The 27,808-nt window shown below is 39.7% G+C and overlaps 2 protein-coding genes across 9 annotated transcripts in view; one reads left to right on the forward strand and one right to left on the reverse strand.

The window, feature by feature from the left end:
• BRD1 (bromodomain containing 1) overlaps window positions 1–27,808 on the forward strand; it is a 373,526-nt gene that overhangs the window by 279,495 nt on the left and 66,223 nt on the right. The gene's annotated exons all lie outside the window — the stretch shown is intronic.
• ZBED4 (zinc finger BED-type containing 4) lies at window positions 1,690–26,841 on the reverse strand. 8 transcript variants are annotated; one of them, XM_065743551.1, is made up of 4 exons: window positions 22,383–22,524; window positions 21,875–22,304; window positions 20,020–20,094; window positions 1,690–7,407 (listed from the first exon to the last, which is right to left on the reverse strand). In XM_065743551.1, the coding sequence occupies exon 4, from the start codon at window positions 7,030–7,032 to the stop codon at window positions 3,514–3,516; it is 3,519 nt and encodes a 1,172-aa protein (XP_065599623.1). In that variant the 5' UTR covers window positions 7,033–7,407; window positions 20,020–20,094; window positions 21,875–22,304; window positions 22,383–22,524; the 3' UTR covers window positions 1,690–3,513. The 8 variants fall into 8 exon arrangements, with proteins under 8 accessions (XP_065599623.1, XP_065599625.1, XP_065599624.1 ...); XM_065743553.1 differs by lacking the exons at window positions 21,875–22,304; window positions 22,383–22,524 and adding an exon at window positions 26,739–26,841; XM_065743552.1 differs by lacking the exons at window positions 21,875–22,304; window positions 22,383–22,524 and adding an exon at window positions 26,071–26,212.

Below are 27,808 nucleotides of genomic sequence, written 5' to 3' on the forward strand. Positions count from 1 at the left end.
AAAGCTGTTTTAGGGGACAGATCTCTCAACCACTTTACACAGCTATTTTGAGCTTGTCGTATATATCTGCATTTTATTAATCACATCCTTATGCTACAATTAAACTGTTCTAGTCTGAGAGTCCTGTTCTTTGTAAATTAAGAAGCTATTCTAGGAGAGTGAAGTTATGCACATTCCCAGTAAACGGTCACCGGATGAATTCTGTAGTCAGGTTTCCATGGTGGGTAATGGAAAGAGGCTAAATAGGAAAGGGCCATATGGGAGGAGCATTATTGTGTAATATATAGAGTGTAATAGATATCTTAATAAATACATGATGTACCCTTCCAAGACTTGAAGGGTTTTTTTGAAAAGGTTATTGAGGATACCTGCTTTTTCCCCTTCCTACCTTTAGTACTGCAAACTATTTCTTGTAGCAGTGTGGTTAGTGGTTACACCTCTGCCTCCTCTTAAAAAACACAAAAACTATTAGATCCTTAGAGTGACATCTTCAGTACCACCTGCACTAAATTTATTGATGCAGTTGCTAATGTACTGAAATTAAGTGTTTAAATGAAGTCCATATCACTGTTGGAGATTCATGTAGATTATACATTAGAGAACTGTACTGCTGCACGGATTGGTCCAGCACAAACTCTGCTTGATGAAAACTCCTACTGTTAGCAGAGCTTGTGCCCTATTGAAGTCTGGGAGAGTATAAGGCAAAAATAAGGGAGCTTTCTAATGGAGGCTTTTCATTACAAATATGAAAAGGGCCGGAGAAAAAGTTTTAGCAATTGCTGAGAAGTTCAATTAAAAATAATATTTCTAAAATAAAATCAACACAAAACCCACCCATAGACAGTTTACCTCAATGCTTCAGCAAAAGCTCTTCGCACTTACTTCTTTTGAAGGCCCTCTTTTTTCAACATCACTGCCTCAACTAAGGATGGAAATGCTCACAACTCTACAGAAGGATCAAGACTTTCATCAAGACTTTTCATACTGACACAATGCTGTCTTAAGAACTTATCCCCTTCAAAAGAGGAAATTACACTTGCAAATGAAGTAGACTAAGTTTTGCTTCTTAAAATAGCTACTACAGTTCTCATGCTCCTGGAAGATGTTTTTACAAGGAACGTGGCCACACAAATAAGTATCTTTCAGAAGAAAAAAATCAAGGCTACCTCGAAATGCCATCATTTCAACTTCCTACATGAGAGTTACAGGGAATAAAGAATGCCTTAACTGAGGGGAGCCAAGGTACTTGCTTTCAGAGCACTGGGAATTTCAGGTAAACTTTACTCAATGTTCCTGCTGGTGCAATGGAGCTCTACAGTGCTTTAAGACTAAGGCTGTATTCATAATCACACTGAAGTCCTGAGTGAAAATTATCCCTTGTTAAATTAAAAAAGTTTCTTCACCTTCTACGTAACTCCTTCTGGGTTTGGAGATATTAAACATCCCACAAAGGTCAAGGCTATATTCACAGTTAAGGTGCAGGAAAAGAATGAGGTAATAATTAACCAGAAACCATTTAAACACGCTTCTCAATAAGCTACTTCAAAATCACCTCATTCAAACTATACATGAACTAGAACAAGTTGTTTTACTGCTGCAGAAAAATATGTGAGTACCCGTTCTCATTTAACCCTACAAGTATAGAGAAATGCTGACTGTTGATAGTATTAAAAATTAGCTTTAAAAATACTGGAGACATAATGTGGTATGAGTTCTTCCTAAGTATACCATGTAGTAATTTGCCTGTATTATTAATAATAATAACGGTACAGATGTAAACAGAACTGACTGACTAGCAATTAAAATACTGAAATTACTGAATATTCAAAGAAAAATCATGTGGAAACCAGAAGTCACCTGGGAAAGGATTCAACAAATTGGCTAAACACCTTGAATGAATTTAAAAGCAAGAGATAAATGGAACACAAATCTTTTCACATAGCATGTACTGTGGTATACTTATGATAGCAATTATAGCAATTCATTTTTATTCAAAGGTCATCTTTAATCCATTTGGAGGAAAAGAAAAAAAAAAAAAAGGCAGTGTTGACTACCACTAGAAAATTGCAAATAAAATGTTTAATTTCAGAAACTGAGTTCACCATTTATAAATACACTAAAACATAGTAAATGCAAAATTAGATTAGGCATAGGTACAGTATTTTAACAAAGCTACAACTTTTCTAAAAGGTCATAGGCAAATGATGACTTGTTTTCCAAAAAGTATTTAATGAAAACTGAAATGAGAAGATTAATCTTTCTAGAGTTAAAAAATCATTGGAGAACATTCCCTTCAAATTAAAATGCTGGCTGTTTTTTGTTTTTTTTTTTTCTTCTTTCTTGAAGTTTTGAGGGCTCTATATCCCATTTGCCTGACGGACTCTTGACAGTTAAGAATCAACCCTACTACATAAAATTCTAAGCAGTGCACCTTATCCATAAGGCTATTACTGGAAATTAGAAGATCAGTTATTTTTGTACTAGGAGCTTTAAGACAGGCTGTTCTATAGAACTGAAATTGCATTAGGAAAAGGGGCTCGGTTTTTACAATAGGGAACCTTACAGTTTTGATGCACTAAAGATAAGAAAAGGCTTCAGAATGACTTCATAGTCTTCATTGTAAATTTTTTGCCTTTTTTTTTTTGTACATGGCATTAAATAACAAGCATTAATTCATAAATTTTGATAAAACTTCCAAAGAGCTTTTATAAATACCCAGAATATTTCCATCATGCCATTAAATGTATAACCTGAACAGGAGAACCCAGGATGGGAAGTTTTACTACAGTAAGCTGTATAGCTGATATTCCATATCATCTCAAATTTAAGATGTATTTTCATACACTACATCAATAGTCTCCTGTAAACACATCTTCCTCAATGACTCTTAGTAATCCTTTAAGTACTTAAGGGCTTGCAGTTAAAAACATCATATGATAAAAAGAGGGCTTGAATCCCATCTTTCAAATACAGCTTTTTTTTGACAACTAAAAGAGCTGTTTGTTGGTTGTGGGGTGGTTTTTTGTTGTTGTTGTTTTTTGTTTGTTTGTTTTTTTGCAATTAAAGCAATGTTCAACTAAAATACAGTACCTGGTTTATGATTTTTACAGAATAATTGAATAAAAAACTACAGAATAGAACTGTTTACATCTTTTTTTTTCTTCTTTTTTTTTTTTTTTTTTTTGCCATCCTATTAAAACAAACGACTGAGCTTTTTTTAAAGTTCATTTACAGTTATGGATTAAAACCTACATAATTCTGTATAATTTGACAAGACAGTCTATCTCTAGTGTGGACTTTTAAAAAAAACATATATACAATATCTGGCCTGAAGTACTATGAATAAGGCACATGTAGACATATTGAAAGCTGAAAAAAGGAAACTAAAATTTGGAATTATAGTCACTGATTAGATGTCATACATGGCCCCTATTGGAGCAATTTAACAATCCAAGTTACAGTTATTATCCAGTGAGCAACAAAATTTTTAGTCTAGCAGTTTGTTCATTAGTTTCAATACTGGAAGTATATTAAAGGAAGATTCACTTTCAAAAAGATAAGCTTTTCAAAGTGTTCAATCATTAATCTCGACTGACTAAAGTTGTTGCTTTCATTGGATGTATTGAACAATCTCTCTGAAGGAACAATGCTTGGTGGACAACCCAAGAACCTGACAGCCAATTTTGACAGTACTGGCCAAGATGACTTCTTAAAGTTCCAGTATGTTAGAGGATCACAGTTATGTTCGAGCACTTCTTCCTCCAAGTAAGAAAGCACCATTTCCTCTGGTAACTTTGCTCTCTCCTTCAGGTCTTTTGTTTTCTTCATGTCACCCATGAGCGACCAAAGATTATCCTCTCCATATGAATTTGTAGATGGTGAACCTATATTACATCCATTGGAAACAGGTTTATCATCTTCTGAGGTAGAACTCATTATTTCCAGCTCCCTGATTAAGTCTTGTTTATACTGTTCAGCCTCCTCTTCAGTAAATAAAGATGCTTTATAGCGGGGATCCAGAAGCGTCGCAAAAATGTACCTTGGATCATGAAGTGTGGAGGACAATCTACTCACCATAGCTTCTTTCAAAGATTTCAACATCGTATCTATGCCCATTGTTTCCTCAAATAGCATTTCTATTTTCCTGTTAAGTATATGGATCATCGGGATCACTTGACTTAAAGTAGACATGTGTGTACTCATTTCCCTACTTGCAGCTTCAAAAGGCTTGAGAGCATGGCACACTGACTGCATAACTTCCCACTGATCACAACTTATCAGCTCCCGAAAGCTGCACTCTATTGACATTTCATCAATTGCTCGTTTCTGTTCAATAAGACGTTCAAGCATATGAAATGATGTGTTCCACTTGGATGGAACATCTTGTATAAGCTGATGCTGGGGCAACTCGTATTCCTTTTGCAACTCAGCTAACTTCTCTTTTGCTTTTGCTGACCGATGAACGCGTTCACAGATCTTTCTTGCAATACTAAGCAAATTCTGAACCATTCTCTGGCTTTTAATGGCCTCATTTACAATGACATTAACAGTGTGACTAAAGCACTGTACACTCGAATGATCACCCTCATTTAAAGTTTTTTCTATGCTATGATTATCAGTAACAGTAATCCCAATCTGAAGGCCAATGGAAGTAATCCACATTTCCCACCAGTACTCCAACTGCTTTTGAATACTGATTCCATTGTAGTCACAATCAATCTGTGATACATTTAATAGTGCTGAACAATGGTAATCCTCACACTGCGGTCGAAATGAAGACTCAAATGTTACCCAGTGAGCTGTAAGAGTTAGATATTCTCGTGTTTGGTTGCTCATCCATATTCCTGATGTAAAATGGATCACTCCACTTTCAGCTTCTTTAAGATGTGAAATAATTATTTGTTTTACGTTATCATACATATCAGGAATTGCTGTCCTAGAAAAGTAAGATGGAGAAGGCAAAGAATACTGAGGTTGCAAGTATTCAAGCAGCCTGTTAAAGCCAATGTTGTCTACAAAAGAATATGGCTGAAGGTCAAGTGCAATCATTTCAGCTACGAGACTTGTGATTTTTTTGGCAACTGGGTGAGAGTCACAAAACTTGTCATTGGTTTCATCAAAAGTTGAAGATGCTAATAATTCTGTGCTCAGTGGCATGTGATTATCCGTAGATGAGGATAATACTGTCTCTGAGACATCAGTTTTCAATACATTGTTATGAAACCGCTGCAAATGTCTTAGAAGGCAACTCGTGCCCAAATTTGTTGGCTTTTTCCCCCTACTTATTGTACGTCCACAGTGCATACATATTACCTTTGTAGAATCTGCAGAACAAATTGAAAAGTGATTCCACAGTTTTGAGGTCTTCTTGCTATTGACAGGAAATATAATTTGATTATCGTGTGTAACCATTGTAGGTAATTCAGTCAACTTTGAGGACGAACATTCCGCGGAAGCCAAAGTGGCATAAGGAGAATTTGCCAAACTAACATCAAGACAGCTCTTTTGGTTTCCAATTATATCAGGATGGCGTCTATATAGATGTCTCATCAAGCAGCTTGTGCCCACGTCTCCTTTTTTACCACGACTTATCATACAACTGCAGTATCTACATACTGCTTTTAGACTGTCAGCGGGTGACAATGAAAAGTGATGCCAGACTTCTGATTTAAGCCTTTTCATAATCCTTTTATTTTGCTGAAATACAGCAGTCGGTTCAAATATAAGCGGGCCTAATCCCTCACACGGTTTCTCAGGGGAGGACACAAAGGAGACTTCGCCTATGTCATCAGAAGATGACAGCATTGAGTCTTCCACTAGAACATCTCCGGAAGAGAGATTAGTGTGCATCTCCTCTGAGATTCTGTCTGGAGAAGATGAGACAGAAGCTGATTCTTTCATTAGCTTTCCAGGAGAGGATGACATAGAATTCAGATCACTATCTGATGGTAGCAAAGAAGGCAACAAAGTTGGAGGTGTGGTGTAGAGAGGTGGTATACTGGTACCACCCCCATTCTCTTGCAGAACAATGGAACGATGTGCTCTCCACATGTGTCTTATCAAACAACTTGTTCCCAGATCTTTTCCATTTTTTCCTCTACTGAATTCATTCATACAGTGGATGCAAACAGCTTTAGAATTATCAAGAGGTGATAAATAAAAGTGTTTCCAGACAGCGGATCTCCTTCTAGAACCTGATGTGCTCTTTGGAATTACAACAGTTTTTTCTGCTACATTCTCCACAGTTTCATCATACTGGTTGTTGGGCAGCTGTGGAGATGACCCAACCATGACTTCTTCTTTGTTGCACTTTTCAGAAACAGAGAGATCTGCTATTTCTTCAGAAGAAACAATAGAAACAGATTCCTCAATTATTCGATCTGGAGATGGTATTTTAGAAGCCATTTTCTTTACCAGTTTTATAGGGGATAACATAGAACTCAGATCTCCCATATCTGCAGACTGAGGAGGCAGTAACAACGTAGGTGAAGAAAAGGAAGATATATTTGGCATAGTCCCATTTTCTTGAATTAGTACAGTAGGATGGGCTCTCCTCACATGTCTCATGAGACAACTTGTACTTAGGTCCTTTTCATTTTTACCCCTGCTAAATTCTTTCATACAGTACATACATATTGCTTTAGTGCTATCTCTAGGAGATATAAAAAAATGGTTCCAAGCAGGTGACTTTTTTCTGGAGCTTATGTTTCTGCTGGAAAGGAGGCTTTGTGTCACAGCCTCCATTGCTACATCATACAGCGTACTACTATACTGGGAAAAAAGAGATCCATAATCATCTTCATTTTCTGTAGATAAATATTTGCTAGAGTTGTTGCTAATGAAGTTCTTTTCTTTGTCTTCGTGCTCATCACTGCTGTCTGCATGTTTGAATTCATCTTGTTCTGTCTTTATATCCATTCTTTCTAGAGTGCAGTTAATGCCATCTTCCTCTTGCTCTACTTTCAAGTTACTGATTTTTCCCAAGATGAAATTACCATCCATGATGGGGGAACCTGATTTACTGTTTTCCATGGCTGACAAATTCCTCTTGCCAAGTCTTCATTTATTAAGAAATACAGGTAATTATTTAAAAATTGATTAAAATGATGTACACTGAATGCACAAACACAAATGTATGTGTTAAAATAATCTCTGGTTTATGACTTCCGTATCCGTGTTGCGCAGACTCAAATATGATTCATCATAAGGATGCATTAAGAAATTATAGACTTAGTTAATGGAATCTCATTTTTTTTCCCCAGGATCAGGACATTTCAGGTCATAGATTAGCAGCTACTGTTAAATGCTTCATGTTGTAGACATCCTAAAAAACGAATGTTCTATTTTCTTGATCAAGGAAGCCATTCTGTTCATCTTGACCGGACAACTGTGATTCTTCTGCAGCATCTAGAAATGAAATAGATAACAAATGTTGATTGACACATTTAGAATGTAGAGTTAGTAAACAATGTGAACTAAGAACATGCAATAAATTTTCTGTATTTTTTCCCCAACTTTCTTTAAGGTAAAAAGAATTCAGCCAAATGTTATTGGCATTCCCTTCCTCCCTGTTAAACAAAACTAAAAGCTAGACCATAAATTTACTCAGTGTATCTGTTGTATTGGGCAATAGTGGGCAAATACATATCTACACACACAGTTCTGATTAAGCTTTGTCAAAACCTACAGTCCACATCCTTTTGTGTTTGTTTCTATATACCTACACCTCATTGTGCACCCTAATTCAACCACTGCATGGTCACGCATACATACATGCCCATACAGCTACCTATATCTACAGACGTTTACAAACAGGCATTTAGTTATATTAGCACAGAAACATTCACTTAAATACAAATGTAAAGCTATCCTTTGGCACAGAAACAAAGAGCCCCACCAGCCCCACTCAAGCCTAAAGATATCAGCATTTGTCAGCCACTTTTTGTTTTGAATTTTTATTTTTCCTACGTTTTTATCTGAATTCTAAATTTTGCCAAACCCTTTCATTTCTGTTTGTATCATTAATGTAGTTATCAATATCTTCATTACCAATGAAAAATATTTTTTAACCACAGAGCTGATGCTACACTATCCACTGCAATTTGTGCAAAACTGATTTTATGGAACTTTTATCTGAAGATAAACACACAAATTTCATTTTATCACACAATTTTTATGTTATTTAAATGAGGCCTTCAGCAGACAAAAGGTGAAATTAGTCATACCTACAAGATACATACATAGGTTGAGAAAAGAAAATGTGTACAAGAAGTGTACAAGACCAACAAGATAGTAGTTTGTTACTGCAACTGTTATCTCTCTACAGTTTGTTTTCAAGAGAGGTCAAAAAGAACAGCTAAGAACTAGTTTTTCCTGGATTTCACACTTCTTTAAAATGTACTGTACCGATAACTTCACTTTTTTTTTTTTCCACTGAAGCAGAAGCAGAGAAAAGGAAGGGCAATCAGCTTATTACAGCTATTTAAAGACAAGGGAGATGGAGCCATCAAAATTTTGCAATGAGGAAGGTGGCTGCTCTGCTTTTTCTTTCTGTGAAAGTTTTAGTACTTGTGTCTTCTCTCTCCTTCCCACAGAGAGGAGAAAAAATAAAAATAATAATAATAAAAAATTACTTTCAGACACCAGAAGAGAATACTGATTCTGGGAAGGAGACACCAGAAGAAAAAAAAATAACTTCATATTTCTATGAGCCAACTCACAAACACTACCTAGTGCTTTCCACAGGTTTGTGAAATTAGGTCTGGCAGTAGAGACTAAATTTACAACCCTCAATCTAACACTGAACAAAACAGAAGTTACACCTATAGCAGTCACACCTATACTGATGATATGGAAGCACATGCACCTAGGATGAGGATGACAGTCAACATTTTGAATAGAAGGATTTTTAAATGCTTCATGTGAATTTTCATCTAATTTTTGAGTCTGGAATAATAGTACTGCAAACATGCAAAAGCGTGAATGTTTATTGAATTGTGACATGGGATCACAGAATAAGAAGTCTCACGAGCGTTCCACTCAGAAATTAGGGAATATAAATTATGCATGTGCCAAAAATTATAAAATTATAAAAGTATAAATTATAAAGTGCCAAGCTACAGTAAGCACATTACAAATTCTTAGATGGATTCACACATAATACAAAAACCCACCAGCAACAGCTTCTGAGAAAAGCAATTTCTTTGCCTCAGAACATGTAACTACAGCTCTAACTCGTAACTGCAACTTCTTATGCATGGAGAAAAAAGAGAAAAAAGAAAAAAAGGAAAGAAAGAAAAGCCACACACACAAGCACCAAACACTAACATCAAGGAAAAAAAGAAAAGACAGTTCTAGGCTTTTATAGGAAAAAACAAAACAAAAAAAAAACCTATGAAGATGCTTCATTTGTCCTTGCCTGAATAATCACTTCTTAATGCAGCTGAACTTAAGGATGCTGTGATTGGAACACACAGAAGCCTGATAAAGGAGCACAACTGAAAACTTTTTAACAATACATTCCTAGATTGATGTTCATTAACAATACACATTTGCAATGGTTAGTTGTTAATCACTACCACTCATCATCACCACATATTCAAATAGACCCTAATCATCTTATGCTAAATTACCTTATTACCAGATACCATTGAGCAGAAGCCAGGTAGTTAATCACTGATGGCTTTGGTCCCTGATGGTCCCAGTTCAAGTTGAGGTGAATAGATTAGTTAGCCTCAAAGAAGGAACTGGGTTGCAGACCTTCCCTATTTTTCCTTGCTGTTGCCTGGTGCTTTTAATGCTTGTCATCTCCTCTACCAAAAAACAGGGCATGGGAAGTAATCTCATCTGTTCCTGACATCATTATCTCATTTTCTTTAGGACCAGAAACTGTTCTGGTTCCACCAGAAATGCTTCCTGCTTATTCACAGTATCTTTTGTTTTAACTTGCAGATTTTCATTCTTTAATTGTTGATTCACATGTTTTTCTGTCCCCTATTTGTGCAATTAACATCAGCCTCCCTTCGCAGCTATGTATTACTTCTATAATAATGTTTAGCATCAGTAAGGGGGCTATGCTATCAGTGTTACTAAGTTAAATTATTTTATTTATATTTATTTATATTTGAGTTTAAGGCAAGAAAACATGCTCAGTCTATTTGATAAGAATTCACAGTCCCAAAGAAATTCCAAAAGGTGGATGCTCCCTGGAAGACTTTGCATGTAGTTTTTTCTATTTCCTTGTAAACATCCAAGTCTGACCTCTGTTACTTTGAGTTTTACTATACCAGGCTGATAAAGGTGAGTTGAATTCCGTCCCCTCTAGCACTCCCAAGGGTGAAAAGGAAATCTTTAAAATACAGTCCTCAACACATGTAGGTTCAGAGAGATATTTTTAATCTCTCCCTCCCAAGCCAATTCTTTGCAACAATATGTCTGTTTTAAAAACAAATACAACACAATATCCAATTTTAAAATGTTATGGTACCCTAGAATAAATTACAAATTTGCTTATGACTACCAAAGTAGCCATAATTCTATGAATTGAGAAGTCTTGCAATAAATAAATAAATCTTCAAGGAAAAATAAATGAAAACTGGAGAACAATTATCTACTCAAATCTGCTCTCAGACTATTAGTCCCTAAATGGCAGTAGACAATCAGTGGCTTGCTGCGGTCAGAAGCCTGCAGAAACATTTTATAGGATTTTCCATTCAAAATTGGATTACTGAGAGTGTACAGTGGTTGATGAGAAATGTCAGGAGAACGTCAGTGATCCAACAAGTGACACAGCAGATTGCTGTGACCTGAAGAACTCAATAGGAATAGGGTGAGTAAGAGAAATACCAGTGTTCTGGGGTTATGTTGATATGTATTACCATATAAAGAACTATAAAAAGCATGCAATAACACTGAATCATGAGCAGATCATTTATTTGTAAAGCAGAGAGCGTCCTGCAAGTTTTAAACAATTTTAAATTTTAGACTGAGTAGTCAAGTGATAATCATGGACTTGATTATATTACAGAACCTAACTGCAAAACTAACAAATCTGAACCTAACTAGATATGAATCTAACTAGAGAAATCAGTTTACAACTACAAATGTTAAAAGATCAGCCATGCACACACTTGCAGAATGCAAGACTAAGTGGTTTCAAGACAGATGCACAATATGGATGCAAAGTGAAAGCAAAACTATTTACTAGTTTCTAGAATCAAGAGTAGCGATAGATTTCATGCGTAGGAAGTAGATAAATACACATTAAAAACAACTTGCACAAATGAATGTCAGTTCAGAATAAATAGTGCTGATCTTGTTTAGTTTTGAAATGTTACAAGCATCATTAACAGCATCAAGTGAAAAGAAAATGCTTACAATAAAAGCAATGAGAAAGAGACATTTTAAGAAGTTATTATTACCTTTCACTTCAATGGCAGGTACCATGCTAATTAATAATATTTTCTTGAAAAACACCATACCCCCAAAACTGTAAAAATAAACAAACCTTGATGAAGGTATAGCCTAGAGAAGCCTTACTCCATGTTACAAGCCTCTTGAAGTAGTAAAATTAAGAACAGTAACAGATTTTTTCTATGGAGACTGACTCCAACATGGTGTGGGTCTGAGTTGTGACTCACCCATACAGAGCTACAGAACCCTGCAAGACACTGAGTGATTAAAATGTGGTATTGGAAGAGACATTGACATTAGCATGTTGGTTAGACTGTGTCAGGATGTGGGCCCTGTGCTCAGGTCTCACCGAAGTTCACAGGAACCTATACAGACATACAAGCATGAACTAATGAATGTAACTATGTAATTGGGATCAAAGTAGAGAAAGTTAGGCTTAATGAAAGAAACAAGTCGTTCTGGACTTCATGGAAAGTATGATTTGTGGAGGACTGTTGGGAGAGAAAGAAGGGTAAAGCCATCTTTACTATTCCATTACCTTTCTAGACACCTGAAAGCCAGAGCTACAGCTACTTCTTTTAATCCTGAAGGTCTATGAGTTGCAGTCCAGATTACATTAACCCATAATTTCTGTGGTTTTACAAAGGTATTCTCTTCAGTTTGCAAAATGTCCTCTTATGTCTGCAACCGCAAATGCTCAATCTGGACAAGAGAGTGAAGTATGGAAACAGCACCACCGATGCTTCATGTTGCTCCTTGTTGATAGGAATATTCTTTACCCTAACTTAATACTGGGACAGAATGTAACAATTAGGACAAGTAATATTAGACATTAACATCATATCAAAGACTTGAAGCTAATAGGAATTTATGTACTTCCTAGAAAACATGCCAAAAAAAATCTCAGAACTAGGTGATCTTAAAGGTCCCTTCCAACCCAAACTATTCCACGATTCTATGCAGTAGAAGTATACAGGTTTCTCTTGTTCAGCCACAAATCCCTGGTCTAAATTTCTCCCTCTATGACCTACTCCCTGGTAAGATGGCTGCAGTGCTTTTCCTTTAATCTTTCTTTTCTCTTTAATCTATTCCAACATGAGCTTTACAGTAGTCTTTACTATGTCTTACACCCAGAGTCCCTAAATATTCCTGATGTGATTTTATAATGAAAGGGGGGGAGCAGAAAAAAAAAGCTTTAGTAATTATGTTTAAGATTCTATTTTGGACTGACACAAACATTTTGGTAGAGAAAAATGCCCTAGGGGACATACAGTTTAGTATGTCTGCACATACAAGAAAAGACTAAGGCTGGTGGGGGAAAAAATAAAATTAGATTAAAAAACTGGTGCTCGTTCCTCGAAGGCTGAGGATTTCATAGGCTGGGCAGGATACAGGTGCAGGAGCTATGCCAGGTTGGAAGGAGCAGGGCAGCATTCTGGCAGGGCAGATGATACTTTTAACTCCCACATCCCTGAAGCTAGGACAGTTCACATAGAGAAAATCTACCCACAGTGGTGCACTTGGAGGGAAAGTCATGGGACAAAAGGTACATGCTGAGAGACCCAAGAGCTGAGCCAGAAGAATGAGAGACACCAAGAAAGGCACAGGAGCTCCCTGATGCTCTTTGCTACCTATCTTCATCTGATTTGTCAAAACAAAGATCTTTAATGTCCCTTCACATTACTAAAAACACCTCAGTGCCTGGTGTAAGGTGAGGCCTAAAGCAGTCATTCATTGCAGCCAGAGGAAAAACAAGGTGTGGAGAGCCACATATTATAGCCATAACTATCATAGCCTATGTGTGCAACCCCAACTACAAATGAAGGAATTAAGCCTAAGTACAGAGACTGAAAAGTTACAGAGACTGCCAGCTACATCCCTCTTCTTGGCTCCACCCCCTCCCCCCCCCCCCCAAAAGTAATTTTACTGAGAATATGGATTATTTTATATTTAGTCATGCGATAGACTAGATAGTGACAAGTCATTTTTTGGCATAGCAGCCTCTGGACTTCTTTCTCTCTCCACAGTTTTCCCTACCACTGCTGAATTAAAGACAATGCAAGAAGATAACAAGCAGCAGCACAGCTCAGAAGTGACAGTTTTAGTCCCAAGCTTTTGCTGAAGAGACAGTGTCAAGTTAAAAATCCAACCAGCACACGGAGAGCAAGAAACATTTCATCAGTTTGGACTGATTTACACCCCACCTCTTTCAAAGGCAGCTTAGCTTTTTGTTGTTGTTTTACATCTCTTTTCTCCTCCTACTACTGTAAACATGAAGAAGTCCATGGTTCCCTGTTCACCCATTATTTTCCCATATTCCCTGAAGCCTCAGGAAAAACTCAATAAGCGAATGCTGTGCCTCTCCCTGCCCCAGCCTTGTGCAAGCACCTCTGTCTCCAGCCCTAAGCCATCTGCATCCAAGCATAAAGAGGAAGAGTGAGGACCAGCTCCCCCTGCAAAGAATGACACCAGCTCTTACACTTTTGTATGGAGATGTGAAAATTAATAAAATCCAAAACTAAAGAAAAATAGTACAAAATTCAGGTTAGCACCCATTTAAAAAAATATTCCAAAATATATGCAAAGCAGAAATGAAGTAAGGTTTCATTCTCAAAAACAGCATTTTTGGATGGATCTGGTTCTTAATTCAGTTCTTATATCAGCATTTCCTGAACCCCTCAGCTTTTACAAAGGTGGGGATACTGGCGTTCAAATACCATACATTTGGTACTCATGATTTTCAAAGTCCAGTACAAATAATGATGTCTGTGTTACATGCATATTATTCATACTCAGTTGACATTTAGTTCTTGCATCCTTGCTGCTGCCTCATCAGATGTGTAAGAAGGCTCAGTACCCAGAAGCTTCATTGGGCCTCAGTGATGCAGGCTCACTGCTCATCCTGTTGTAGGATAAAACAGACACCTGACACAGGGTAGGGAGCCAAAATTCAAACTGACTTTAGAAAGACATCAGTCTTTAGCAACTTATTATTTTAATTCAACACTACTAATCTATTAAATATTTATCTAATTGAATCCTCACCCTCCATTATGAAGCTTTAAGCAAAACTCTGTTGAACACTAGAAAGCCCATTGCACAGAAACCCTTACTCCTTAGCATTTCAAACAGAAATTACTTTAAAAAAAATAAAAAAATAAAAATAAAAACAAACCAACAGATAAAACTAACACAACAACAACAAAAAGAGAGAAATTTTATCTCGGACTAACTAATAGCATTTCAATGCTATATGAAAAAAAATAAATAAATATCACCATGTTGTATGAAACACCGTACATAATCAATCACCACCCACAGTAACAATACTTACACCTACCTAATTACCTGATAAGCCTTTAATTGTTGATAGTTTTTCTTTCCTGGTGCACTAAATATACCACCACATCTCAACAGTGGCTACCTTCCTTCACATATCCCTTGCTAACTCCCCATAGTTGTAAGCTGTAAAAATAAATAAAGTAAAATTAGGAGAAAAAGCAGGCAGTACATATGCTAATCATTTATGTCACAGCTTTTACTAAGAGACTGCTCACAAAAAAAAGAAAACAGATTTGTCATGGTAAGCAAACTAAGTCAACATTTGTTACTGTTCACACCTACCAAGTGGCAGATCTGCCTATCATTTATCAAAATGAGAATGCTTTAAACAATTAATTGAATAAACTTTAAGCAGAATCATTGCAAATCTTACACATCAGCTAAATGCTGCTCCATGTGAAAAATAAAAACTAGGAAGATAAAAGATGTTAGAAGAGAACTATAATCTTTTTCATTTTTGGACAAATAAATATTACATGCTAATGAATTGGGGGCTATTCTCAGAAATGCTGGGAGAGAGAAAGAAGTTTTATTAAGAAAAAAGAATTAAAACAACTGAAGTATGTACTCTTTTGAAGTTCTGCCCTAAATAATTCTATAAGCCAAACTGCTTTCAATATCTCATGCTGTACTTTGGGGCAATGGGAAGGGAAATGTTCCAGAAACCAGGCTAAAATTCAAAGAAAAATAAGAACAGAAGTATGGAAACATACATTGGTATTATCACGGAACAGGAAAAAAAACAACCAAAAATGCAGGAACAAGAGATAAGTTCTGAAAAAATTAGAGATGAAAGACACAACATTTACTCCATGCTGTTAAGAAACAGCAATAAGGTTTCAGAAAAGTGTAAGAAAACTCAAAGCAAAGCTTCCCTTTTCCCCAAGTGATCAATTCCTCTACTTAAGCCCGTGGACTCTTCTGTTTCTCCTCCTGTGCAATGTACAGCTGAGAAAACAAGTGTTATGAGTAGGATGGCTTTGTTGTTTGTTTTTGTTTTCTCTTGGGGTGAGTCCGTCCTCTTAGTTTGCAACATACAGATACTTCTGTTACTTCCTTTACATTAAAAAAAATAAATAAAAATTAAAGGCTATGCCTAAGAGTTAAAAGTGAGACATTTGTAAAGGAGAAAATGGGGTTCTCAGCTCTTCACAAATGACAGAGAGTGAGAACGGCGTTAGGAGATGCACATCACGCCTAGTGAGACTTCCTGGGACTCTTGCTGTAAATATCCACAGTATTACAAGAAAAAAAGACCACACAAAATCTAAATAGTATCTTTTATAGAATGTAGCACATAATACTAAAATCTTGAACTTTTTATATATATAAAAAAAAGGAAAAACTATCTTTTGAACTGCTAAAATTATCATGTATGAATACCTCTTTTGGTACTAACAAGGATCAGGTATGAAAAGGTCTGCTTTAAAAACCCTTCATAAGCACCCACACTAAATGTAACTTTGTGTTCTCACTAATGCCATTTTGCTACTACCTCAGAGAGCTTCACTTGTGCTAAGGTGAGGTTTTCCATCCTACCTGTGTACATGTAATAAGGTACAGTACTGTACATTTATAGCACAGTTGAATCCTGGAACTGTAGTCTTGTGCACATCAAGGCAGGTTAGAAAGTGAACACAAATTTTCAGACCCTGAAAAACTGAAGAAATACATCTATTTTTCACTTGAAGCAAGGAAAAGACCATCTACTACACAAGATACTTTTAGGAAGCTTTGGAATACTCTTCTATATTGCCAAGGAGTACAGCGTCAGGAACAAGGTTCTATAACACGTGCAATACAGTCAGCCATACCATACATGATAGAAGGGAACTTTTCAATACCATTTTTAAGTTTGTTTGTTTATTGGAGGGGGGGATTCTCTAAATAAATTGTATGTTCATCACCAACAGCTGACACATTCATCTGATATCCTGTTTTAAGAATCAACAACCTCAAAGCTGGCCCTATCATCCGTGACAAAAGGTCTTTTCCCTGTTAACTTCTTTACAGGACAATTTCTCTTTGCCTTTTCAAGACAAGGTGAGACTCTGCAGCAAAGGCACAGCTGACACAGCCATCCCAGCCAGGAAAGCCAGCATTGTTTCCACTAGCACCACATTGAGCATTGGCAGGAAATCCAAAAAAGACATTCCTGTCCCTGACAAACAAATAGCTCAGTCTTCTTCTTGCAAAGTAAGTGGCTTATAGGAGAGCCCTACTGTTGCAGTAGACACGAGTTCTAATTTTAGCAAATAGCAATTTGCTCAAGGAGCTAATGAAAGATACAATTTTAATTAAAAAAAAAAAAAGTTTTTTGGAGAACCTATCCTATTCAAAGCAAAGCCTTATTTTTTGTAATGCAATTTATTATTTGAGTACGTTTTTACAGAATAAGGATACATGGGTATCATACAATAAAGATATGTGGGTATCATACAATAAGGATACGTGGGATATATTTTTAGTACAAGATTAGGTAAAGAAAAGGATTAGTCCCTGATGCTCCTATTTGCTTGATTTCTATGACTGTATAGAAGTCAAAATTGTTTCAATAAACCTAATGTTTTGTGAAGTACAGAAAAGGGAAATTAATAGAAACGTTTAGAGAAAGCGGAAGAATGAGGACTTGCTCTTTACGAGCACCGCTATATTTCCTGGCTTAAACAGATTACAGTCTCCCCAGCAGCACAGTAAGCCACAGAGGACAACTCCACACCACTACGAAGGAAAAAGAAACCAACTGCAGCTCCTCCGATTGCCCAGTGCCAAATGCAAGCATGCTGCCAACAGCATGGACTGAACCCCACGTGGCACCCTGAAAACTGGCCCACTCTGCTGCTGAAGCAGCTACTAATGCACATCTCAACAAGCAAAAACCTCCCAGGCAGTGACGCTCATCCCACTGCATTTTGGGTTTTTTTTCCGTCTGTGGATCACCACTATCATGTTCTCATCTTTAATATAGGAGAACCACAGAATAAAAACAAAGTAGAAAACAGTTGGCATCACCTATGTTGGATTTCAGCATGGCTTTGTAGTCCCAAATCTTAAACAAGAAAGACTGCCAGATTCTGGGTGCCAACAGTCTGATGGAGCTTTAAACAGGTAGTACTTTAGTGCTGCCCCTTCTAGCTTTTCACAGCACACCAAGGGATCTAGTAGGTCCTCCTGATCAGGAACTAGATCTTCAGTTATCTAAATTGCTTATAATATACATTCAACAGCTTTAATTCTTATAGTAAACTTTCAAGGATGTTGACTTACAGTATTTCCAACCTACTTACAGCTTAACATTTCCTTCTTTGTTCTCAATAAACTTTTCAGGTCTGCATACATATCCATTACCAAAAGAGTGCCTCATGAATCACTAATGAAGGAAGCATGACAAACAGCAGGAACATTTGCAAAATGCTAGCTCTTTGGGCCATGCTACTCAGCTCTAGGAACCAGCATGCAGTAATTTGTTCATTCACAATACAGTACAATCAGTAGTGGCAAACATATTTCATTCTGCATATTGATACACTGAAACTCACAGGAAAAACAAAGCCAGTCTTCAACTATCATACAGGAAGGATGAATATTTTAAAGTGCAAGATAAATTTGATAGTGTCTAACCTTTTGCAGAAAAGTAATCCCCAGCAAGAAGTAGTATTAGACATTGTTGCCAGGAATTAGACTCAGTGATCCTCATGGGTCCCTTCCAACTCTTCATATTCTATGATTATATATGATCTATTACTCATATTTCACACTCCCCAAAATAAACATGTAAATATTTTCATGAAACCTTAATAAAATAGTTAAAAAGAAAAGAAAAAAAGTTGATATGAATTTGAAGGAAGCACAAACATCACTATATAGGCAATAAAATATATGTACTTTTCTATTGGAGCTCGTGTTGGCACTAACCACTTACATTTTGCTACCTATCAAAACAATTCAAATTGAAGTCAACAGTTATCTCATCTGGATTATAATACAAAAAAAAGTTATTGAAGATACTAAGACAAGATACTGATTTTCATTAGACAGGTGGGTAGAATGGATATTTTCCTCAGAGGCTTTTAGCCTTGAAAGCCACTTCAGGTCAAAATATAAAACGCTATGGTGCTTGACATTATACAGTGAAACAGCACGAAGTACAAAGTGATCGTTCAATGAGATGTATCAGAATTCAGCAGCAAATATGGGTGAACTTCTAAATATTCTGTGAAATGAAACATCATCCCTTTTCTAAGATTTCTTTACAGTGATAAAGAATTGACTCAACAGGCTGCTGTAAATGATGACCACTCTTTCCCATTCTTTGGCTATACTATGGACTTGGAAAGCACAATTACTTTTGCTTACACCCAGACAAAGAAAGATCCACAAGCGGTCTTAAGTATATTAAAGAATCCCCCACATACTCTGTACGTACAACCTAGGAAAGCTTTCCTTCAAGAAATGAATCTGAATCATACTTTTAATCTACTTCCCTATGGAGGTCAGTCTTACACGACCCCATCAAGACTTCCTAGCTCAGCAGTTTTACTCCCTTAAACTTTCTGTCTGTGCTAAGATCATGTCAGCAAATCACACAGCCAAAAGCTGAACTGTTTTTATTGGAGAGGAGTTAGGGAGGAGAAGCATTATCTGAAGCGTTATACAAGAATAACAGTGTTAATCTACATAATTTACACATAATTGTTAATCTACATACATATATATATTTAGGCATGAAATTAATCTTATGCTTCCAAAAATCTGCAGCTGCAGCCCAAACTGAATGCATAAAGAAAAAAAAAAGTGTTTCAGACAAAATCCTTAGAAGAAAATAAGAAGTTTACTCTATCAGTGAGAACACATAAAGTAAACAAAAAACCCTTGAATGAGGCAACTGTAATTGGGGCATGGGATGAATGAAGAGCATGCAAGTTACTTCCCTCTTTTTCAGGAGATAAACTGCAAAGTGAGGATGCATATATGTCAGCTGTTGCCACAGAGTAGGAGGTGCACCATAAATCATAAGCCAGTTACTATTAATGTAACACTGTAAAGATATCCAGGCTTCCAAAGTTAATTTTTAAATCTCAGACACTCACACAAACCTCCTGCTAAATTACTAAGCTCCATACAAGCCAGTTCAAACATATAATTTCTCACACCTTTTATCTATTGGCTTACTATAAATTAATACTACTAATAATATAAGAACCTAGACAAACAAACAAGCTGTCCACTAGTTTACTGAGGGAAAAACAAAAAACAAAAACTTACATATCTGTTCCACTGCATGCAGGAGGCTTCACTTGAAGTTAAACACTTGTTACTCAAACTTAAAGATGATTGTATCTAAGGAAGAGAAGAAAGTAACTCCTTTTAAATGGAACGTTTTTAGTCACGTCATCCATCACAGTGGCGGGTCAGGGGACATTTTGAGTTTGTCTTTAGCTCCAGGAGTTGCACTCATGAAGACATGGGATTTTGAAAAAAAAAACAAAACAAACAAAAAATAACAAGAAAAGGAGGAGGGGGATTGTTAGTCACACAAGTGTCTGAAAAAATTAGATGATTTGGGGCTCTAGCACTGAAAACAAAATATAACAGCAAAACCAAAGATGAATATGTGGAAATGTTAAAAGTCATTTTTTGTACGTCTTGATGTTCCATGGATTCTTTTTCCACTTAGGAGTGATTATAAGACATTTTACTCTCCAAAATTAAGCCAACACAAGTTTACTTCTCACCAAAGTGGTCTGCACTACACTACAGCATCTCAAGGGAGTTCGTTGACACCTTCTAATGCACTACAGGATTCACTTGGAAGCTTGGGCTTCCCTTCCTGAGCTGTACACGTTGCTTGCACACCGCACCTAGCAAGTGTATTAACCAATGTATCTTAATGTAGGATAAGCACAGGTTTATAATTCCCCGCATACAAGAAAGGAATGATTACAAGCAGAGCATATGCTTTGGCAAGGCACCAAAAACAGCAAAACAGTCTGTTATGGGGCATATTTTTGGAATTTAGCTTCTCTAGCCCCACTGACCATGCAGCCATGAGCTTCACTATACAGAGTCCTTGGCTATTTCACTGCCCCAACAAATAAAAAAAAAAACAACAAAACAACCACCACCACCAGAACACCAGCAAGGTATCTTTTTGCAATCTTGGAAAATCCACTACATCACTTTCTACTCCAACTCTGAATGCAAATGAATAATTAAATAAGATTTTTAAAAAGCTGAATTCTGCAGTGCTTAATGGATAAGGTTTCATCGTGTTATGAAGATAAGAATCAAGCATCAACAGGGAAGCATTTTTCCCAGCAATCAGTGTTTACTGTGCGTGTTAGAAAGTGAATCAGAAATACACACGTGTGTAAATACATGTATTTTTTGAGAAGCTGAAAGCCTCTCATAGAAGAAAAATGCTGGTTGGTCGGGCCATGAGCTTCGGGACAGGGGGAAGGGTACAGAGATAGCAGATGGGTCAAAAAAACCCAACAAAAACAACAGCAACGACCTGAGGAAGAATGGTAATTTACTAAATCCAACGAAATCAAACGAAAGGAGGGAGACAAGAGTGTCCAAAAATACGAGGTCTTATGCTAGTAGACTGCAGGGGAAGCACGTGCTTTTCTCAGCAGCAAAAAGAGAGAGGGTGGCTGCTGTCCCGCCAGGAGCTCCACCTTTCTTCCCCTCTGCCAGGTCCTCCAGGAATGCCCCTCCTCCCCTCCCATCTGAGGACTCAAAATGTCAGTCCACGGAACCAGAACATTAACTCTTTAACTCCCATTGTTTCACATGATGTCCTGATGTGGAAAACCGACAGCAAAAATCACAAAACCGTAACACCGATTTATTACATGAAAAGTCTTTTGCTGATATTTTCACATCAAAATACGTCCATACTCTCTGTTCAGCAAGTACAAACATCTCCCGAGCTCTGTGCCTGGCTAACTTGACTGCTGAGACCTTTGACTGTCCCTTCTACAAGGGGACATTTACGTGCACAAAGCAGAAGGTGTCAGCGAGAAGAGCAGACTCATCCCATTCCCGTGGCTCCCAGCTGCTTAGGGGGCTTTGGGATATGTGGATTTAGGTCCCGGGGCACGGAAGGGAAGCAAACCTGGCTCTCCCACATTCCTTGCAATTCCTGAGCCATCAGACTACAGGCAAGAAAGGGTATGAATGCATGTCTTTACCCTTCCTGGTGTCTAAGAAAAAACAAAACAAACAACAACAAACTTCCATTCTCATTCCTTCATTCATTAACTATGACTGTAAAAACAGTTTCAGACTGGGCTAAACATTTCATTCAAATTAAATTGATATTTGGGTTTCTCTTGATTGTTTCTTTTAGTGAAAAGAATAACAAAGGAAAAAGTCACTAACTGCATCTAATTTTCTTTTCTTTAGAGGCAAACAAATTCAGGAAACCACATACAGAGCTACAGCAACAGGTAAGCAGCCTGATTTAAGGAGTACTAATGAATTCAATTATCCAAGGCAAAATTGGTACAAATTCTTTGGTAGATGTAAAATATTCTATTATTTGACTCTGATTTTATCTTTTTTCATTCATTTTGTAAATAATGCAATGAAGTAATACTGAAGTATGTCACAGCTACTAAAACATGCCTATTTTCAACCAGTAATCTCAAAATAATTGGCTGCTGAAATCCAGAACTGGCACGTGGATAAAATGTACAGAAAATCAGAGCAATTGAACAGAAACAACTCCACTACACCAAGGGAGGAATACACCTGTGGGGCAGAAGTGACCACAAGCTAGCAGACAGGACATGGAAAAAGAAGATACCCGTCAGTTTTCAGACAGACGTAAAAATGAGGTAATAACCCTTCAGTGAATGATGGTTCAACCCTACACATCATTACAAAGCGAACTGGGAGGGGGAAGAGGACAGAGACAGGGGAACAGTAACAGCCAAACAAAGCTTACCACTTGCAAGTTTAAATAAAGATTATGGTAATACTCTAATATTTCTTATGTCAACATCAGCTGAAAATGAATATTACAGAAGGCTGATATTGCTCTCCCCATGTGCGCTCAGTATAAAAAAAAAATGTCATTTGCTCTGAATGATTACATTTGAACACAAATAAGACCAAGGTCTCCCTACTGTTCTTTTAACAGACTATCACATTACACCCTGTCTCATCACAAAAACAGCAAACAAAACTCTGCTACCACATTTTAAATATTTATCACAATGTAATTCTGGATAGCAGTTTCTATGCTTGGAGAAAAAACGACAAAAGCTTTAGTTCTTGTGTGTGCTTTACACTCCACATTTCACATAAAAGCTATCTTTAGGCCACGGGAACGACTCAGTTTTTTTCAATAATAGGTTGAAATTAAACAATCTCACAGTTCAGAATTGTTGGCAGTTATTGGTAATGCCAGTAGCAAATGCAGAGCAAGTTGCCAGAGCTGAACAGAAAGCAACATTCGCTTGCCAAACGCAAGAGAACACCTTTTTGTGAAGCCCATTTGAAGTGTATGCTAGAACAGAAAACACTATGCAAATTACATTCATTTATGCTGATATAACTAAAAATACCTAAGATATCCTTATTTAAGATTAAAAATAAAAGATAATAATAAAAAAACGTCAAACATGGTCCACTGCTGTAGGTTGATTTATACCTTGTCAGTGGAAAGTGTAACAACTGTGCTTCATGCAAAGTACCAGCAAGCGAGTTACAGTTATTGAAAAGCACAAATGCTTAGGGAACACTCTTCTCTGAGATGCTCAGTCAAGCTATTACATGTTATGAACACTATGGCCCACACTGAAAAGTCCTCAACTAAACTACAAATGAATGCTTTCTGTCTGAAAGTAAGCTAATGTGCATGTGTAATCACACTATTTGCATAAAGCAGATTAGTTTAATTGCACATTACACCAGCAAGCCCATCATGCTCATCTGGAAAGTGAGAACTTGTACAAATTAAAAGCAAGCCTCAGAAGACAGAACTTAGAAAATCTACTCCGATAGAGACTCCACTGCAGGGAGTGGTAAAACACAGCAAAGCACTGGGAGATACAACCCAAAACATCTACATCAATTCTTGATTTAAACTTTCTCAGGGCCACAAATAAATCTCGTAGAATTTACCACAGTTAGGGTCATGGAAAATTAGAATAAAACAGCTTCCAAGAAAAACGATGGGAAAACAAGAGATGTTTCAGTGTGCTCAAAAGCCACATAAAGCAGCAGCTACATTCTTTCAGACCCAGACTTTTGTAAGGACTTCCTCTGGTAACACCTTGTTCTTAAGAATCGCTGACAGCTACAGTAGTATCATTTACTCCGTGTTATGCATAAAGCCTACGAAAGAGAGATCATTTCAAATTAAACACCAGTGGAGTTCTCTTGCTCTCTTATTTCCACACTATAAGCCTTTGTGATACACCATACACACTTAAACCCTTTTTGCATTCATCCACAATCCCATACCACGAGCCCTTCTGCAAACACAATTCCACCTTGACAGAACCTGTAACAACTGCGCTTCATACAGAGTATCAGCAAAGGAGTTACAGTTATTAAAAAGCACTAGGGAACATCTCTTCGAGATGCTCAGTCGAGCTATTTCATTTACTTTCGTTTTACCTATTCTCTATCAATCCCTAACTCCAAAGAAAGTCCCTCAGTACTCGTTAGAAAGACACTGACAGAACTTTAAGTCTGAAAGGACAGGGACACCCACACACACCAGTGTATGGTATCTTCAGGTCCCAGTCCACCCTGCCCCCAGCAGACAACACCCACATTTCCAGGAGTCCAACAAAAGAGCTGCTGCTTTTAGTAGCAGTACTTTCCTCCCCTCCCCCCCCCAAGCCAAACTTCACGGCAAATTACAACCAGAACCCCCCCACTCACCACCTGCATGGGCCTTCCAACTGCAGGCCAGCGTCCTGGGGACAGCTGGTGATGACTTGGGGGCTCTGCTGCCCCCAGCACACACCCCACAAACACACTTCTGAGGGTACCTGGCTTGTTTTAAGGAAGACTCCAAATTCTTGAAAAATTCTTTATAGGAAAATCACCATGTTCCTCCTCATAAAAAGCAAAACATACAAGTGCATGATGTGCCATATGGAAAGTAGTGCTTAAGAACAGCCTGAGAAGCTTGTTTGTGTTATGGGGGCTCATAAGCCTGTCTCTGCTTGGATTGGCAGTCACAGCATGACAGCTCATGCTGAATTTCTGACATCTCCCAGAGATACCTCCGAAACACAGCACAACAGCCTCTGACACAGAAGCACTGAGGAAGAACACTGAGAAAGAACACTGCCGAACTCCACAGTAACGTATGGAGCACCACTAATGCTAAAACAGCTCTCTAAATGCTCTGACTTTCCCAGCCTTCATAAATGTTCTACGCTTTTAGCATAGTGCACGTGCAGCACTGAGAGCACACGACATCCTCCAAACTCCGTGAGCAACACAGCCGGCGGCTGCTGTCAGCACTGCCTCAGCGCAGACCTGGAAGTCACAGAAGACATCTTTAAGCGAAACCACGGTGTCCGGAGTAAGAACGAGAGGAGTGAAGCGTAAAGTTGAACCGCGCACTTTCTCCACGCGTACCAACAGCGGCTGTGCCCCAGGAGGACGGGGCTGGGAGCGGCGCAGAGATGCGCTGCTTACGCCGCGGCTGAGGTCACCTCCCCCGTCCCCTCGCGTACCGGAGAAACGCTTTCAGGACCACCCGGCCCCTCCGCGCAGACCGGGCCCCGCTCCGCGCTCCCGCGGGGGCTGCCCCCGCCCCGGGGCCATCTGGGACGGAGCCGTCGGCGGCCACATGGTCCCAGCGCCTCCCATCCCCGCCGGGACTCGGCTCCCGCGGCCTCCCGCAGGGCCCGGCCAGGTGGGAGGGGTGCCGCCGAGCCGACAGGCCCGCACAAAGCCGACGGCTCCGCGGGGACCCGCGGGCTGAGCGGGGGGGCGGCACAGCCCTCCGGGTCCCTGGGGAGCGGCGGCGCCCCCCTCCGCAGCCCGGCTCGCCGGAGCCCCCTCCCAGGGCCCCGCAGACAATGGAGCCCGCACCGCCGGCCTACTCCCCGCTTCCTGCCCGCCGCACGCCCCCTGCCCACCCCGCCGCAGCCGTCCCGCTGGCGCTCCCGGGCGGGACGGGGCGCCAGAGGGCCAGGGAGAGGAGCTGCAGCCCGCGGGCACCGGCGCCGCGGAGGCAGAGAGCGGGCGGCGGCGGCGGCGGCGGCGGGGCGGGGAGAGCCGGAGCGCCCTGCCCTGCCCTGCCCGGCCCCTTCCCGGTGCCGGAACGGGGCCACTCACCTCCCCGGGCAGCCGCCGCAGGGAAAGCCGGAGGTCGCCGCTGCCGCCGCCGCCCGGCCGGACCCGAAAGAGTTAAAAGGAAGGGCCGGGCGGGCCCGTCCCATTCATTAGCTGGGCGCTTTGTCTCCAGCCTCCGCCGCCGCCGCGGCGCTGAGCAGGCTGCCCCGGCTCCGCCGCCACAGGGCGCGCTGCGCAGGCGCCGGGCGCGGGGGGCGGCCCCGCATCGTCGAGCGGCGGCACGCACGACGCACAACATGTCATCCGCCGGGCCGCAAAATGGCCGCCCCCTGGGCCGGGGCGGACGGCGGCGCCATCTGGATCCGGGCGGCGGGAGGCAGCCGTCTCCTCTGGGTCTCGAAGAGCGCCCGTGGCTTTAAGGCCGGGACGGGAGCTACTGAGGCTGCGGCGCGCCCCGGCTCTCAAGCAGCTGGCGCTTCGCAACGCGCTCTGCCGCCGTCGCGCTCGGAGCCGCTGCAGGCCCGGTCGTGTGGGCGGCTCCGCCCCGGAGCACGCGCGCTGAGCGGGTGCGCGTCGCCGACCTGAGCGGAGTTCTCTACTGCTTCGGGGGATTTAACGGCTGTTGCACACGTTCGAGAGCCGTGTGTTTGTGCTATGATAGCCGCTACGCGCTCTGCTCTGCGCGTTTAGCTGTGCCTGCTGCCCGCTACCTGCCTCAGGCCGCCTCACGACGTTTCATGGGTTCGCCTCCATAGCACGTGCAGGAAGAGCTGCGCAGGGTCAGGGCTGCGCGCTGTGTCGGTTCCAGCTCGACAGCGGTACTCTACGTGCTTGCGATGTGGGTGTTCTGGGTAACGCCCTGCTGCTGCCCTCCTGTGCGAGGAGACCTGCTCAGGCCGTCAGGGCATTGGGTGAGCTATGCTTCTCTGCCGGGTTGGGAGCGATGTGTGGTGATTTGCTGCTTTTATTTTAATGCGTGTTCTTTTATAGAGACGGATGAAAATGTGATGTGGTGAGGGTTGAGCGTTTGTGGTCGAATTCCTGGTGGCAGTCGTAGATTGCTACTGCTCTGACTTCAGTGACATTTATTGCAATACAGGCAGGAGAAAAGCTGTAGCAACACTAATGGTAAGATGCTGTTCTTCAAAGCTAAATTAAGACAGTGTTTAGAGAAAGAAGCTTCTCTCTGGACACTGCGTTTAAGTAAGTACCTGTTTCTTGATTTGAGCTGTCTTTATCAAGTTAGCTGATTTTTTTTTATTATTATTGAACGTAGTCAGAAATGTCTTGTTGGACATATATCAATATATGGAGGCAAACAGAAAAAAGACACGTAGCAGATCAGCTGATCCCTTTTTGATTTAGAATAGTGGAGCTTTTGAACACCTTTTCTGTACCACTTGTATGGCTGTACTTCTGTAGTATTTGCGTATCTCAAAGATGATTCTGGTAAACAGAGTAAATGAGTTGTTGCTTCCTTGCGAGGTCTCTTGCCTAATGTTTTTCACTCATATGCTACTTGGACTTCCAACAAAGTAACCATTAAGAGCGTGTGTGGTAACAGCCCTTCATTCCATGTTCCTTCCACTCAAAACTGACAGCATGTTTTTACCTGTATGGTTGAATTGCTAATACTGAGGCTAAAGTGATTTAAGGCAAAGTTACTCTGACTTGCACTGTAACACTGCAAACCAGGCATCTATAAGGGCACAGCTGTCTAAACTCAGTTTTGTCTTGGCCTGATAGGTCAGGTGGGCTCAAAAACAGACACACAGGAGCT

The sequence above is a fragment of the Cyrtonyx montezumae genome, unplaced genomic scaffold (assembly GCF_038088225.1).
Source record: "Cyrtonyx montezumae isolate F1298 unplaced genomic scaffold, pur_monq_1.0 scaffold_3, whole genome shotgun sequence".
In the NCBI taxonomy this organism is placed as follows: Eukaryota; Metazoa; Chordata; class Aves; order Galliformes; family Odontophoridae; genus Cyrtonyx; species Cyrtonyx montezumae.

Excerpts from the sequence above, each read along its gene's own strand:
- ZBED4 (XM_065743555.1), bottom strand. The coding sequence starts at position 7,032 with ATGGAAAACAGTAAATCAGGTTCCCCCATCATGGATGGTAATTTCATC.